The sequence below is a fragment of the Nuphar pumila genome, chromosome 10 (genome assembly GCF_984573655.1).
Source record: "Nuphar pumila chromosome 10, dmNupPumi1.hap1.1, whole genome shotgun sequence".
Lineage (NCBI taxonomy): Eukaryota > Viridiplantae > Streptophyta > Magnoliopsida > Nymphaeales > Nymphaeaceae > Nuphar > Nuphar pumila.
Window position 1 is genome coordinate 117,356,409 of NC_143258.1, and position 15,887 is coordinate 117,372,295.

At 37.4% G+C, this 15,887-nt stretch overlaps 1 protein-coding gene across 3 annotated transcripts in view; it reads right to left on the bottom strand.

Annotated features, from left to right (window-relative positions):
- Window positions 1–2,948: 2,948 nt before the first annotated feature.
- Window positions 2,949–15,887, bottom strand: part of LOC149828052 (Tetratricopeptide repeat (TPR)-like superfamily protein) — a 51,283-nt gene continuing 38,344 nt past the window's right edge. For all 3 annotated transcript variants that reach the window (XM_090019841.1, XM_090019842.1, XM_090019843.1), the window contains 8 exons: window positions 11,011–11,223; window positions 10,743–10,794; window positions 8,072–8,445; window positions 7,902–7,996; window positions 6,909–7,145; window positions 6,165–6,808; window positions 3,413–3,616; window positions 2,949–3,276 (listed from right to left, as the gene is read on the bottom strand). In XM_090019841.1, coding sequence (XP_089875967.1) covers window positions 3,101–3,276; window positions 3,413–3,616; window positions 6,165–6,808; window positions 6,909–7,145; window positions 7,902–7,996; window positions 8,072–8,445; window positions 10,743–10,794; window positions 11,011–11,223 — 1,995 coding nt within the window. In that variant the 3' untranslated portion in view covers window positions 2,949–3,100. The remainder of the gene's footprint in view (window positions 3,277–3,412; window positions 3,617–6,164; window positions 6,809–6,908; window positions 7,146–7,901; window positions 7,997–8,071; window positions 8,446–10,742; window positions 10,795–11,010; window positions 11,224–15,887) is intronic.

Sequence of the window (15,887 nt, forward strand, 5' to 3'; positions counted from 1 at the left end):
AGGGTCAAGAATGTGAAGTGGACAATGGAAACAATGTTGCCCCCTTGGAAGCAAGGATAAAAGGGGACATCATCGTTTGATTGGAAGGATTCAGACTCACCCTCATGGCACTCAAGCAAGCCATATGCAAGGCTTCCTTGCTCACCGTGCCAAAAGTCTCCAAGGTGTTGGTTGTGGAGTCTGATGTGTGTATCATCGGGAGTCGAGCCCATTTAATGTTAGAAGACCATTAAATGGCTTCAGTAACCCTCGTCAACAGTGCCAAAACCTTGTTGATGTACGTGAAAAAAGTGATCAATTTGACACTTGAAAGAATGAGATCGTATCTTCTAGGAAAGCACTTTGTGGTCCGCACCGACCACAAGAGCATTAAGCATCCCATGAAGTAAGGTGTTACGACTCCTTGTCAGCATAACTGGTTCGCCAAGATGATGGCGAACAAATTTGAATTCCAATACGAGAAGGGCCCAAGAATTTGTGTCACCAATGCCTTACCCTAACGAATTGAGAAAGCCGACTTGAATATAATTTTTGTAAATTGTAATTTGGGAAGCAAGGCATATAAGAGGAACTATAGAGAACAAGTAGAAGAGCGGAAGAGGACCATTGAGGAGGGTCCAAAAGCCTACCCCCATTGCCAAGTGTTAGGTGAAAAGAGTTTCCATACAAGAAGATTCTTCCTAGCAATGTCGAGATTGCCACCTATCTCCTCCACCACTCGTCCCTTTTGAGTAGTCTCGAAGTGGGTCCCAAGACCCTACAAGGAGCCAAGGGTGAGTTCAGCTAGCCCAAGAAGGTATTTTGGGTCATAGACCCCAACTCAAATTAGCATGAGTTGCACAAAGGTGAGGACTTGTCTCAAATTGATGCCCGAAAGATCGTTAAGGGTCGTGTGATGGTGAATGCGTCCAAAGCTCTAAAAAGCTTGGAGTAATGGGTGGTATGAGAAATAACTCAAAAATATGAGAAAATGAGGATGGTAATAAGAGAACGATTCAATCATGGCCTCCTCCACTTGGGCAAGCACACATCAAAACACAAGTTCATATCTCAATCAAAGCACCAACAAGAAAACGGTCAATTGTATTATGAGAACGTAGCTCCTAGTATTTGGAATGGATCCATACACTAGTTTTTATCCTGGTAGAAGCCAATAACGGATTCACCACCGGCGAAGTGAGCTCTCTCCTGTAGAGGCTCACATGTGCAAATGGGAGCCGAGTGGTGCTAAAGGCAGGAAGACAACCTACCAACCAATGCGAAAGATCGCACCAACAATGGAGATGGACCGCAACCTTCGTGCTGAAACCTTGCCTAGTGAGATAGGTAAATCTCAAGGGAGAGGGGTTGATCCAGATCCAAATTTTGAAGACCTTGTTTTGGATCCATTGCCCTAAATACTATATGCTAATCAAGTTGTGAGAGACCCAAATCCGGCTCCAAGGGTGCAAATCTTGTCAAAGGATCCAAGTGAGACCAATCCGGATGCGAGATTCGAGCTCCAAATGCTCTAAGTCACCTCAGCCAAGTGAGACCCGCCAAGAAGTTTTCATATCAACCTTGTGGGACCCACCCTTAGGTGCCCTCTTGTTTTATGAGTGCATTGAATGCAAGTGAGACCCACATTGGACATCCCCTCTAGAAGACACCATGGAAGGATGTGTGGCCCCACTTCCCTTGGCACCCCAAGGTATTTAAGTCCTCTAAGGGACTCATGCAAACTTCTTGGGGTCTCTCCTTAATGAAACTTGAGGAAGCCAAGTGAACGTTATGAATTGGGCTGAATATGAATGAGCAAAGGGAGGTTCCATCTAAGGAGTTTTCTAAATTAATATGCTTTGTATATATATAAGGGGCTCATTTTGTAGTGTGTAGGATACAAAAAATTGAATTGAAATTTTTCTCTCAAATTCATCTCCCACTCTCGCTTTTCTCTTTCTTTGGTTCATGTCCCCCTCGGTGGACTCTCTCTCTCTCTCTCTCTCTCTCTCTCTCTCTCTCTCTCTCTCTCTCTCTCCTCCTTGCAAGTCCTTGCCCCGACTCGTCTCACCCTTTCTAAGGGCTCTTTTTGACGATTGAAGGTGTTTAGATCCTCATTAGTTCTGAATAGACTAATGACCAAGAACAAGCAACCAACCAACTTCATTCAATGCGTGCGGACTGCATCAACTACTTAGAGGATTCAACCATGCCCAGCCTAAACCGCAAAACCCCAGCCAACCCTTAACGATCTAGACCTTCGCCAGCCTTAGCATACCTGGACCAAGTCTTGTAAGTCGTTAGAACCTCATGCTTAAGCCTTTCCTAAGTTCGGAACCGCCTAAACTCAAGTTTGTCCATAACCTGGCTGAAATTTTGTCAGACTTGCCAAAGTCGCCCAGCCTAAACTGTAAATCATCCGGGTTTGAAATTTTGACCCAAACTTAGGATCCCTAGTTCAGACCCTCCAAAAATCTCAATTTTATCATATCTCTGTACAGAGATATAAATTTCACAAACTGGGTCTATTTTTCCTAAACTCAGTCCAGCCTGTAAGAAACCCCATTCCGACCTGAAACTTGTCCGAATTAATTCTCCCAATCTACAAAGCCTTTGACCCTGAAATTTGGTTTTTACATTCACTAAGATGTATAGATTAATCTTGTAATTTTTAGATTTTTTCTGTCACACAATTTGAACATACCAGATTTTTTTTACCAAACCTTATCAGACCAGACCTAAACCTAAATTACTACCTGATTTTGACTTTGACTTAAACTCTAACCTAACCTAACACACCTAAGCCCTAAACATTGAACCTAGGCCCATTGGAACGCATTATCTTCAGGCAGAGAGGTAGAAGAAAAAGAGGATTAGTCAAGGAAACAAGCATTGGTAGTCCATGCAGTTTCTTAGCTTTCAGGTAGATGGAAACGAGGACACTTGCACAATCATTTACAGGTCATAAATACAAGATAACAATCTAAAAAAACAACTTTAAGTGTGATCAGTAAAGCATTTGTTCTAAAGGCAAGAATACAATGCAAAAACAGCAACAATGAGAAACAGTTGCAGAACATCTGCAGGTATAATACATGGCTTTCAAAGGAGGTGCATAAGTTCAGATGTGGTCCTTCATCTTCTGCAAGACTTTCCAGTACCTCAAGCACGATGGATTCAAATGTATAGCATGGAGGATCCATTTATATGGAGCTCGAGCTGACTCGGGTCCAGATGCTTCTTTAGACTGTCTTGCAAGTAAATACATTTGAAAATACAGCTCTGCAGGCCTAATTTCTGTTGAATGAGTCAGAAAAAAGAAATTAGAAAAGAAAAAATCACACTTGCATGGGCCTAGCTTGAGATTGAACGACTGTAAGCCAAATTCCAACCAGGTCCAACATCATAGATTATGCCAGATAGCACTACCAACCTGCAGGCCAAGAGTACCATTCCAAACGCAGGTCCCTCTCCCACTTAGTTTTGGCACCTAGGCTGGCCTCTGCCTGGGCTAACAAGGCTGAAACGATGGGCAAGGGGAAACTGTTCACCTCTTGAGCCCTGGAAAGACTATCTACAGCACGGGATAAGAAGTGTGAGCCTGACTGCTTCTTTGCAAGCTCCATGCAGATCACACCTGTCAAAATCCATGCAATCAGCAAGTTACAGGATCGTGAACACATGATGTTTAGGTCATGTGGATACTCCATTTTGATTTCCGTTCCTTTATCCCCTTGTATACCAGTCATATTAGAAATTTAATAAAAATGGAAGTATCCCCCGCTCAGCAGCTGCATCCATGTGACATAGATTGATGTCCTTGAAAAGTAAAATGGTGGTGGTGCCAGAAACTGGGGTATGATAGACAAGGAATGTGAAATTGACAACCCAGCTTCCCGAGGGGGATGTGGGTTTAAGAATATCTTGTACATGAGTTTTCCAAATATTTTAGTTAGCATTGCTTAAATAAGAAACAAAAATCCAATCTATCTAAAAGTTCATTCAGTATCCCCAAATCAACTAATAGTGTCACTAGTCTTTCCTAGTATGCTGGATGTAAATACAATGATAAATTAGTTGCATAGCAGTAACAAAAGGGACCTTATCTTACATTTATTATGATTGCATATCATCAATGACTTGAAGTAATATGACAGGGAAACTCTTGAAATGTGTATGTGTGTGTGCATGCACGCGCTTGTATGCATCCAGTGTCCACATTTGTGACAAGTGTACGTGTTTATGAAAGGTATGAAACCCATTGGCTCCATTATTTTCTAGCATTCTGCACCATGGCTAGAATGATGACACTCTAATATGCACATTAAAAAGAAAATTTGATTGTCAATGACATATTACGTAGGAATCAGGATATGATCGTCTGCAAGTCATAGGACCACATCCTACAGAAAAGTTGCTAAACACTAACCAAAAACTGCCTAATGTGAAATAATAAACAAAATGAAGCAAAGAATAACAAGCTACGGAACAACTTAGCCAAACACTTTTGCACCATGGAAGACAGAAGTAAAGATGGAGGACAATGAAGAAAGGAAAAGAAAATACGCAAGTTAAATTTATTCATTCTAATATTCCTTTATTGTCTACATTATTATTTTTAGTATATTCTTAGAATAGTCTTCCTTTTCAATTTTTCATGAATCAAATAAAAGAGCAAGAGAAAAACCAACTTGAACTTCTCATGAAAGATTTTCTAGCTGTTGCCATTTAAAACTCTTAGCCACTGACGGCATAGAGATCCTAATCTACAAAGTGTGTATATATATGGAAAAGTGGTAGCTGCCTCTCACTTTTCTGGCCTACCGCAAGCGAATAGGTGTTTTGGAGTTGTTTTTCGCAAATCTGGCCCTGCAAATGTGTTCGGCATGGTTGATTTGCTAAGAAACAACACTTGGATCATGTTTTTTCGATTAAAAAAACATGAATTTTTAAGCCTTCAATATTTATAAGAATCTTATACCGTCAATTTGTAAACCTTATAAAAAACTACCTCCATGTCGAATTCAAACTATCCAAGAGTTTATTCCTATATGTAGAACACATCTATACAGTCAGATTTAAGGAGAACATGGAAACCGCTTAAAAAAACGGTAGGCCAGAAAAGTGGTACGTAGCTACCACCTACTCTCTCTCTCTCTCTCTCTCTCTCTCTCTCTCTCTCTCTCTATATATATATATATATATATATATATAATCAAAAAAGAAAAAAAATATAGGGTAATGTTACAGTAATAGCGTTATTACGTACAAATGTCTCTGGATCCATGTGCGGGTTGTTTTGATCCAATCCAACCTCATGGATGGATTAAGCATGTTGAAAATAGTGGGAACCAGATCATGTTTTTTCGATGAAAAAGCATGATTTTATGACCTGGGAAAGTATCGCACATTGTCAGCTGTTGATTTTTAAAGCCCTACAAAAAACCCGCCGACGTGTCGTAATAGGCTGATTCAAAAGCCAATTCCCACTAAACAAAACATGTAGATCACATTTGTAAGGTTGGTTTCATGAAAAACAACCAAAAAATTTAAAAAATTGAAAAAGATGGTGTTTGCAGGTAATGGCGACAGTAGCAATATATATATGTATATACAGCACAGACTCTTCTAAGAGGGCAATGCACCCACACCGATGCAGGTGCGACACTTGGACACAGCTACCTTTGTGTCAAGTGAAGTCAACTACACCAAGGCCTATTTTTGTCCAAAAATATATTCGGTTAACCCTAATCAAGTCCAGTTTTATCTAAATATTATATATAATAAATACATAAAAACATACACATACACGTATATATATATATAAACCATTTCAATTTTGGAGTGATAACTACGAACCCCAAACTCTACCCACAGCTTTCATGAATCTATATTCCCTGTTAACCATCTATTTCTCTCTACTAGCATGTCACCGTGTTAGCTTAAGCCATTCACTTCCATTTTCGGATTGGATAAGCAGTAAGATGCCTTGCAGCTGATCTACTGTAAAACATATTTATATGAAACAAAGGCAATGACATCCTTCTAGTCTTTTCAACTGCAGGAAGTAAACTCAGATTCATAAAACAATTAGACAAGGAAAAAAAAACTTTTCTTGTTGGCAGATTCTAATAGTACATCTAGAGAAAGATCAATATATGAAATTCATCACTTAAAGCACATACCATGAATGAGAAAAAGGCAACTATCAGCATTCCAAGATGAACAAGCACGAGCTAAAGCAGCTTCTGCAAGGGGAAAATCCTGATCTGTAAGAAGGCTCTGGCCACGCACTAGATCAAGAAGAGACATCCACATGTCCCAGCAGCTCCCCTTTTCCCTCAGACAAGCCTCAAAACTCAGATCAATTGTGCTAGAATCACACTGTAGTCTGAATCTACACTCAAGGAACTTGAGTAACAACCAACCAATTTCATAGTCTGTGCCAATCTGCAGGCATTTCTGATAATGAACTTGAAGTGAGTCCAAATCACCATTAGATGCATAGGCACGACATAACTGCAAATGTGCAAAGAAAAGAACACCATTCGGAACAGAAAGTTCTAATGCATCTGCAGCATTGCCAAGACAACCAGAAATGTCTCCACATTGAAGACAGATCTCAGAAGCACAAAGGAGAAGCAGAAACTTCTGATATTGAAAAGGCTGGCAGTTTTGAGCATAACTCTCACATGAGAGAGAAGACAGAACTAGGCGTTTAAGCATGTAACAAATATGATGAGGAAATTTCTTTTCACGGGCTTTCTGATAAAAAGTTAGTACAAGTGAATATTGTGCCTTATGGTTCCATGGCTCTTGACGATACCACCTGGGAAAAGTTTAGAAAGTTAACATCAATAGCAGAAACAACATGAACCTAAACTCGTGGAAAAATAAAATCAGCAACTTAAATGAAAGAATCTATATACTTCTGCAACTTGTGTATTGCTCTTATGCCATATGTATGCTGATCTTCACATGTAGAGAAAGACGTACTTCTAGAACAGCAGGCATAGCATGCAACTGCTGCAGATCCAAGACTCTCGTATGCAGGTTTTGAAACTTTAGATACAAGGTCCACATGTGTGCCCATGTCAATGCATTTTGTTACAGAATGAGCAGCTTTCCAGTTTTTATCACGCAACAAAAGCGAACTAAGTTGGTTCCTGTTATGTATTTCTGATCAGAAACAAGAGATAATACAACCAAAAAGAAGAAGAGGGAAATCTATTTGTGCAAAAATAAGATTTACAGAAGCACTTAAATAAATGTTAACCCAATCAAACCTGAATTACAAACATAGGATCATTGAAATAGTCTGCAGACTGAATGGTAAATATGAAAAAGATTGCAGTAAAGAGGCAAATGAAACAAGCTAAATATCACACCTGTGTAAGCATGTGACTATCACTTGGCATATGACAATTGATGACAGAAGTCACTTCATGAATACCCATGGGTCTCAACAATTTCAGTTTTTAGACCATGGAGCCAACTGCATATGAAGCAGCAACAATATCCATCACATTAAGCATGCCTACTTTTGGAGAGTAAGAGTTCATTCATAAAACTCTACTGGCATTGAGTAAGGTTTTACCTTTCACACAGAAGTGGTCAAAGACTCTAAAACTATATACAAATATTATCAAGAATAATGAAGTATTCACCAACTTGTTGGAACTAAAACTCTACTCTTTCCTGCAGTGAAACTTTATTGATAGGGTGCCTGTAGATGCCTAACTAATTGTCATGTATATAGACTTATCTAGCTAACAAAATGCACATCTGAATAGATGGACTGATGAAGCTAAAGAGAGACTTTATTTTCACCCGTTTAAGAACGTCTATGGTGAAGAAAGCCCCGAAACTCAAGGATTTGAAATATGCTAGCTTTCAGAATGTCACCATGAGCCGAATGTTACCTTATCAAAACACTATGAGGATAAATGTGAAGGACCTTCTTCAGATATTCTATCGCATAGGAGATCCCCAATTGTCTATTTGATCCACATGAAAGCTGACAATCCAAAAGATAATAAATTTTAAACACCAATGCAAATGCATTAACAGTTGATCAAAATTAATGGTATACCTGTTTCCCCATGGCAACCAAAGAATGCAGTTCAGAAGCCTGTTCGAGACACACCACAGACCGAATGCCAGTCAAAACAAATGCTTCAAGATTCTCAGTGTAGTCAAGTGCATTAATTGAAGCAACAAGAAAAATATTTCTTGGGCTCCGTAATAGAGTCTCATTTTTTTTCAAAATCACAGCTTGGACATATTTCTGGCCAGAAATGTGATAGAGCAATTTGCAAATGAACCCTAAGGCATCAGCAGCAATTTTCTGATCCAAACTTGATGCAATGGCAGCTGAACGCTTTGCAACGGAGAGAGCTTGATCACTTCTACCAAGTTGCCACAGCACAACCGCATATATCTGCAAGCCTCTGTAATCCAGGCAACCTAGAAAACCGATGCTACATCAACACTATCATCATATATGACTACTGTGCAACAAACATGACACAATTCATAAATCTGCACTTAGACCACAATTCAAACATAAATTTCCCCTAAGGCCAGAAAGTTTGTGACACATAGGGGCGTCTATTGAATAAATGCAATGAATGGTAAGCTGTGGTTGTATTGGTAAACTTGCAGAAGGTTATCCCAGGAAACTAATATTTTCTTTCTATGCATCTAATACAATGCAATTTAAGCAAAATACAACACACAAATAAAAAAATACCAAAGACTAATGGGCTCCTATGTCACAGGGACTCGGCATAGAGGCTGCGGCACCCGCGTCGATGCAACGCGATGCGGGTCCGCGTGCAGGTGCGGCACCAGATGCGCTCAACGTGACCCTGGGTGCGGTCAACCCACACCCAGGATTATTTAAAAATATTTAGAATTTTGTCCCAGCATCAACCATGCATTTTACAAAGTTTTTGAAACGTTATGCAATATATGCTTTGAGCCGCGTACATTTTTTTATTGTTTTTACAAAGCTTTGCCATAAAAAGCTGAGTCATATACATTCTTTTATACTTTTTACAGAGAGTTATAAAAGATGCTTCACTTTAAAAATGTCCCAGCATCACTTAAAAATGTTGTGCATTAAATGCTCTGAGCCATGTACATTATTTTACTGTTTTTACACAGCTTTGTCATAAAAAGTTGAACCATGTACATTCTTTTATACTTTTTACAGACCTTTGTCATAAGTGCATTAATAAAAAAAATAAAAACTGCATTGGAATGGATTTCTACATTAAATGGGGAGAGGTCTGCTCTAATTTCAAGCAATTATTTTATTGTTGAATGGCTGAATCTACTGGTAACCCGATTAACTAATCGGATCCTGATTCGTTATGAATTTTCTGCATCTGAATTTGGATTCTAATTTTTATTATTTCTGGTGAAAAACAGATTTTTTCATTGGGATCTTGCTTTATATATATATATATATTAAAAAAATTATATATATACCCTCCCGCACCCAAGTTTTTTTAAAGTGCTGCATAGCTACACCCGCACCTCTATGACATAGATGGGCTCCCATTCATGGCAAGCTATGTCACATAGGTGTGGATGCAGCGATGGGACACTTTAAAAAAACTTGGGTGTGGGGAGGGTATGTATATAATTTTTAAGAGTTTTAGGTTAACACTACGTGTATGTGTGTGCATTTATGTATTCATATATATATAATATAGATAAAACTGGACTTGGTTAGGGTTAACTGAATCTACTTTTGGACAGAAATGGATCTCACTGTAGTTAACTTCACCTGACACAAAGGAAGGTGTGTCCAAGTGTCGCACCTGCATGAGTGTGGGTGCAGTGCCCCTGTTAGAAGAGTCTGTGTTACATAGATGGCAAGAGATTGTTGATATTCTCACTTATAGAAGTGATGGCACCAAACTACTGCACCTTTCAATAGAAATTTTCACACATTTAGAAACACCTGATAAGGAAAGACAGCAATGATTTTAGAGAGCGGATCCTGTCAAATGCTGGGTGAGTTCAGCAATGTCACCCAGTGTTTACAACCACAAACCCCACACCTATTTACTGTAGTTCAGTACAAGTGGGACCCACAGAGGGGTGGGGTTTGTGGTGGTGAATGCTGGGTGACATTGCTAATCTCACCCAGCTTTTGACAGGATCCACTCTCATGATTTTATAGGCTCGCTCTGGCAAAAAGACAGCCATTGACATATGCCTGATTCTTGTCCTATGTCCTAGCGCAGGTCTTAAATTAGCCACACCTAAAGAAGAGAGCAACATGTCTAGGTCCCTTTTTCCCCCACCCACTAGGAACAGCTACAAGAAAAGATTTAACAGTCAGACGACTTCAACTTCTCAAAAAAAATTTAACGAAAGATTGATATCCTAAATGGATAGGTCCAGTTGCAAAGGTTTACACAAATAAAGCCTTGACGACCAGTTCCAATCTTCCACCACAAGAGGGAAAACAAGAGAGAGAGAGAGATGCAGGCAAACATATGCTCTGCACTCTGCACTGTTCTAAAGGATTTGGGAGTAACATAATGCTTTATTGAGTTTGTGGTTTGCACTAGTAACCATTCTACTGTTGTTAAACAATGCGCCCCACGAGAGTCAAGTATAGGAGATTATGAGCAAAGCTTCAAGTAATTGTAAAGTGTTCAACATAGAGAAGCACCAAGAGACATCGCATATCAAAATACATATTCCTAGTAAGCAAAGATGCAGGCCCAGAGTCCTGTATGTACCTTCTTTTTCCAAAACTTTGCATTCGTGTGCAGCATCAAGCATATGTCTAGCCTGCATCAAGCAATAGCTGTGAGATAAAAAAACACAACAAACAAATGACAAATAAAAAATTTATAATTATTGAAGATATAATGCACAATAAGCAACTATAATCTTTAAAAAGGTTCAAGAATCTTGATATTGGACCAGAAGTCATCACCTTATATGGTTAACCAAGAAAACACAAGAAACAATAGAAGAATATCACCTTGATTGACAAAAAACTACCTGACAAAAAGACCTTGCAAGATTAACTGTTATGTCAGATATGCAAGAACTAGGTGCTGTCCTCATAAAAACATTGACAGCACATCTTGCACGCCTATAAGCAGCAATTGCAGACTGAAAATCAGATCTGGCTTCACAAATTAGCCCATACAAATTATGGCCCTCAGGATAGTAGGGTGCACGCTGAACTGCCTGCACAATTGCTGCAAGTACCTACATAACCAGAAAGACAATGGTTTTAAACAATACTGAAGGAAGTCAACTTTAATAAGCATTGAAAGTAAAATACATAATTAAATAGTAAGTTTGACAAGAATATGTCCCCCATAGACAATGATGAAAACAATAGCATACATAAATTTAACTAATCATAGGTTATATTCATCTGCTGTCATCGTACTTTCACATGCTTCTCAAGATGAATATAGGCTGAGACAGCATATCTGGCTAATGGATATAGCTTTAGAGTAATTTTTTCAAGCTTGATACCTTGCAACAAATAAAGCAGGAACAACCCAAATAGAGGTTGTTGATGCTGTTGGATTTCACGTCACTGCTTTCACAATCCAGTTACTAAAGATTAATTTGTTCAGCCATTACAGAAAGTTCAAGGTGCTGAAAAACATAGGTATATCTGCAATCTTTTTTATATCAATGCCACTAATTGATCATTTTTTTAGCACTCAACTCTTGCCACAATCAATTATGTGGATGCAGCACTCCATTGAGATCCAAACATGTGATTTTCAACATCTGAATATACATCTAGTGCTTAGACCAAAATGCCTTCCAACCTGCACTTCATTTAACATGCATCCCATGCCAACACAACACAAGAACCAAATATGTAATATCGTGTATTTTCACACTTAGTTAAATTTGGGATTTTTCAAAAATTTGGCTAAGTATAGAAGAAAAATCATTTAATTCTCGATTTTAGGCCGATGCTTTGAAGTCTAGGCTTGGCCCAGGTCTCATTGTCAAGGCCTAAACGAGCCACTCAAAACGTGAGAAAAGTTTTATTATCGACGTTTAAATTCATGCGAAATTTGAGTGAAATTCCGGTTATTTTTCGAGCGAGTTTTGGAAGCAAAATTCGATTTATATATCGTTGGATGCGTCTTAAAAATCTGTGTAACGATATTTTATTTTCCTTGATTCGGGCCACGGTTGGCCCGAAAATCACATTTAAAAAAAATGAGCAATTTGTCGGTTCACATCCGGATTTGGATCAGACCAGATCTGATGGATTTGATTTAAATTAATATGGATTCCATCCAAGACCCATATTAATTTGGATTTGATCCAACTCAAGACCTATTTGGATTTTTGAGATGGATTTGAATCTTAGATTCGAATCCAGATCCAAATCCATGCCCAATGATTTTCCAACTTTAATTTCATCAGAAACCTTTAAATTAGAGTTACTTACTGTTAAGAAGCCTCCCAAATTAATTTGATAATTTTTGAAAGCTTCTAAAAATTTATTTATTATTTAATATTAAATAAATAAATAATGTAATTCCAAAAATTTAATTTGATAATTGTTAAAGACTCTAAGTAGAGCCCTTAAACCCATATAAAATCTTTTTAGAAGTGTTCTAGTTCAATAATATAATTTTTGAAAGCTTTTAGGTATTTATTTATTAATAAATAATAAATAAATAAATACTTTTAATTAATTCCGAGATTTATTTTTAGAGAGTTTAGGACTCTTTATAGAGCCCTTGTTCATGCCTTAGAAGCTTTAAGAAAGATTTTTTTTTTAAATAATACTCAAATTTGAAAAGTCAACACTTGAAGAGTTTCAAAATTTTCGAAACTCTAAGAGAGAAGAGAGTTTCAGCTAGGGCTGCACTCTTTTCTCCAGCCCATCTAGAGCTCTAAAAAATAGATCAAAAAAGCGGAAAGAAAGAAAAAGATAAGGAAAAAGAGAGGAAGAGAGAGAAAATTAGAAAAATAGGAAGAAGGTCACCTTCTTCAATCATCTATCGTTTTTCACCATTAATCTTGTTTCTTTTTCGATCTACGGTAAAGGTACGGGTCTTTCTTTTGATTCGAATAGGGAAAAGAGCTTAAATCTGATTTAGGTGATATTTTTTTTAAAGGAACCATGAATATGATCTGGTTTCCTATGTATGAAATAGAGAAAAACCGAAATATTCATGGTTGCTAGGTATATTTCAGATTTAGGATTGAATTTCGCATTGAAAGCATATTTTATTCAAGCATGCAAGCATGCATGTGTGTATATGTGTGTGTGTGTGGGGGGGGGGGGCATACATACAAAGGTATGGGCAGGTACACCGATTTGTTTACAAATAAATATGTCTTTTTTTAATGAGCCTATTCGCGTGTATAGGGTTGTGTTTATAAATGTGTTGATCCATGTGTGTCATGAATCTGCATATTTATATGAATAGGTAAGTCCATACTGCAGTGTAATTTACAAGAATTGATTTTTTTTCTATTAAATGATCTAGCATTAATTACTTAACAGTCAAGATGTGTTTGTCATGTCTCTTCCAATCTGTCGGAAGTGGAAAACTAAAAGAATGCTTATCATTGATTTGAATAAACTAGTGATGTGATGTGATTTCCTCAGTGAAAATCATTAGAAATGTTTTCAATCCATTTTCACTCTTATAGTGTTCTTTTGGCCATTCCTTAATAGACGTTTTCACATCCTTAAGAGATTTGGACGTACTGCATCTTTATATCCTTTCTTTGTGTCACAGTTCTTGGTCTTTTCAGTTTCCTTTTGAAAAGTTGATCCTAATCTGTGTTGAATGCTCTTATCTGTTTGCTTAGTTACTTAATTTGCTTGATGTTTCTTCTACTCTTTTACAAAGTTAACTGAATGTAGAGACTAAGTTGAGGCTATTTGTATAGTATTAGATTACTGATCTAGATTTTTTTTTTTAAACTTTCTTTCCTCAAACATTGCACATGCTCTATTCAGCCTTTCATTCTCTTTCACGGTCTCTCACCTCCATCATCTATTGCTTTAATGTGCTAAGAGAGCCTTGAGCTAGAAAAGGGAAACACAATCATTATGCAAGTAGCCCTTATACTGTCATAAGGGAGAAGCATTGAAGAAAAGAATGAGAGCTTTACCAGAAAGGGCATCAATTACAATTGGTACCATGAAGTGGAGGATTTGTTGTTTATTGTTCTTAGTTTTTCAATGAAAGGAAAGAAAAAAAGGAAAGTTTTGTTTTCACAAAAACAAAAAAAGGAGCTTTAGTCATGGGGCAGTGGGGGACTGATCCAACCGACTGGGTCGGCTGGGAGGGTTTGGTCGTGTGCAAGATCCAGCCGACTGGGTCATATGCTTACAAAAAAAAGATTTGTTTAAGCACAAAAATTTTTAAAGAAAAGGGTTTTTATGAATGTTGGAATATCCAGATTTTTTTTATGCTTGCAAGATCAGTTATGAAAGGATGATTTCAGATTTTTGTTTATAATAAGTTTCTTTCCATGTACACTAGTTGCGCTCAATTGAGCTTGAATAAAAAGTTTCAGCAGGCATGATAAATTTCAGAATCTTTCTATTGGTAAAGGATTTGAATTTATGCATGTAAAAGAATGAGATATTCACATGCTTATACTTAGAAGATCATGCTTTAAAAAAAAAGAGTTTATGCAGTCTTGGCATGAATAATTCCAAAAATTTTCTCTATTGAAATTAGACTTGGTTATGCATGCACATGAGCAATAGTTTGCACATGTTTAAGATTCGTTATGTCATGTATAATCAAAGTATTATTGCATAATTGTCTCATGTACATGTGTGCACTTGAAATGATATGTTCTTGCATGTAATAAATGCATGAGTGTGAGTGTGAATTGGAGCATGCACATGAGCAATAGTTTGATTCATAAATGGGAGCATGCATTTGACATGAATATGTGCATTGAATGAAAGCATGCATTTAATGTGAGTGTGAATTCATGCTCATACATATGAATATTATTGTTTCATTCACACCTCTGAAATTTGCATATATGAATGTGCATTGAGAAGCATTAGAAAGTAATGAATAGTGGTATGTTATTCATGATTTTTGCATATGGATGCATTGATGATCAAAAGTTGATCATCGTAGGCCGTAAGAGCCTTGAGCATGTGTTGCTTCTTGTTTACTTGTATATGCATGGTAAAAATCAAATGTAATATTTGTTAAAATGTATATCTTATATATATATATATATAATAGGGGTATTTTTGTAATTTTACATAGTTGTTTTAGAAAACAACTATTTTTGATTTTTTATAAAATGTAATTTTTCTTTTTTATTTTTACAATTCTTTTTTTGTTATTTTTGAGGACCAAAAGGGGCTCCAACTATAGAGTCGTTGGATGGGGGCTCCCAACGACTCTATGGGAGCCCCCTTTTGGGCTCTCCTTTTTAGGCCTTTGGCCTCTCCTTCTCTCCTCCCCCTCTTGTATAAATAGGGGTGAACCCCTTGTATATTTTTTCATTCCGGAGAGCTTTCTCTCTTCTCAATAAGAGGCTTTTTATATTGTTGCCTTCTTAAAGGCTTGTGCTTGTATTGTCCCTTTGTGGACTTGTGATATTGTCTCTTTTATTCATTGTTGTAAGTGCTTGTATGCACTCTTTATATTTCCGCAATATCTCATTACAATATTATTGTTCTTATTGCAATGTTCTGTTGCCACGGGATGTGGTCCCGTGAAAAGCTTCGCATATTGATTTACAAGCTTGTGTTATTAATTCTGCATGTTGAATTATAAATTAAAGAAGATTAATTGATAACATGATAAAAGAAATTAAAGAACAGTGTAATCTACACTTCCTTGATGTCCCTTCGATAGTGTGGGAATCTTGGACATTACGATTTTGAAGAAACC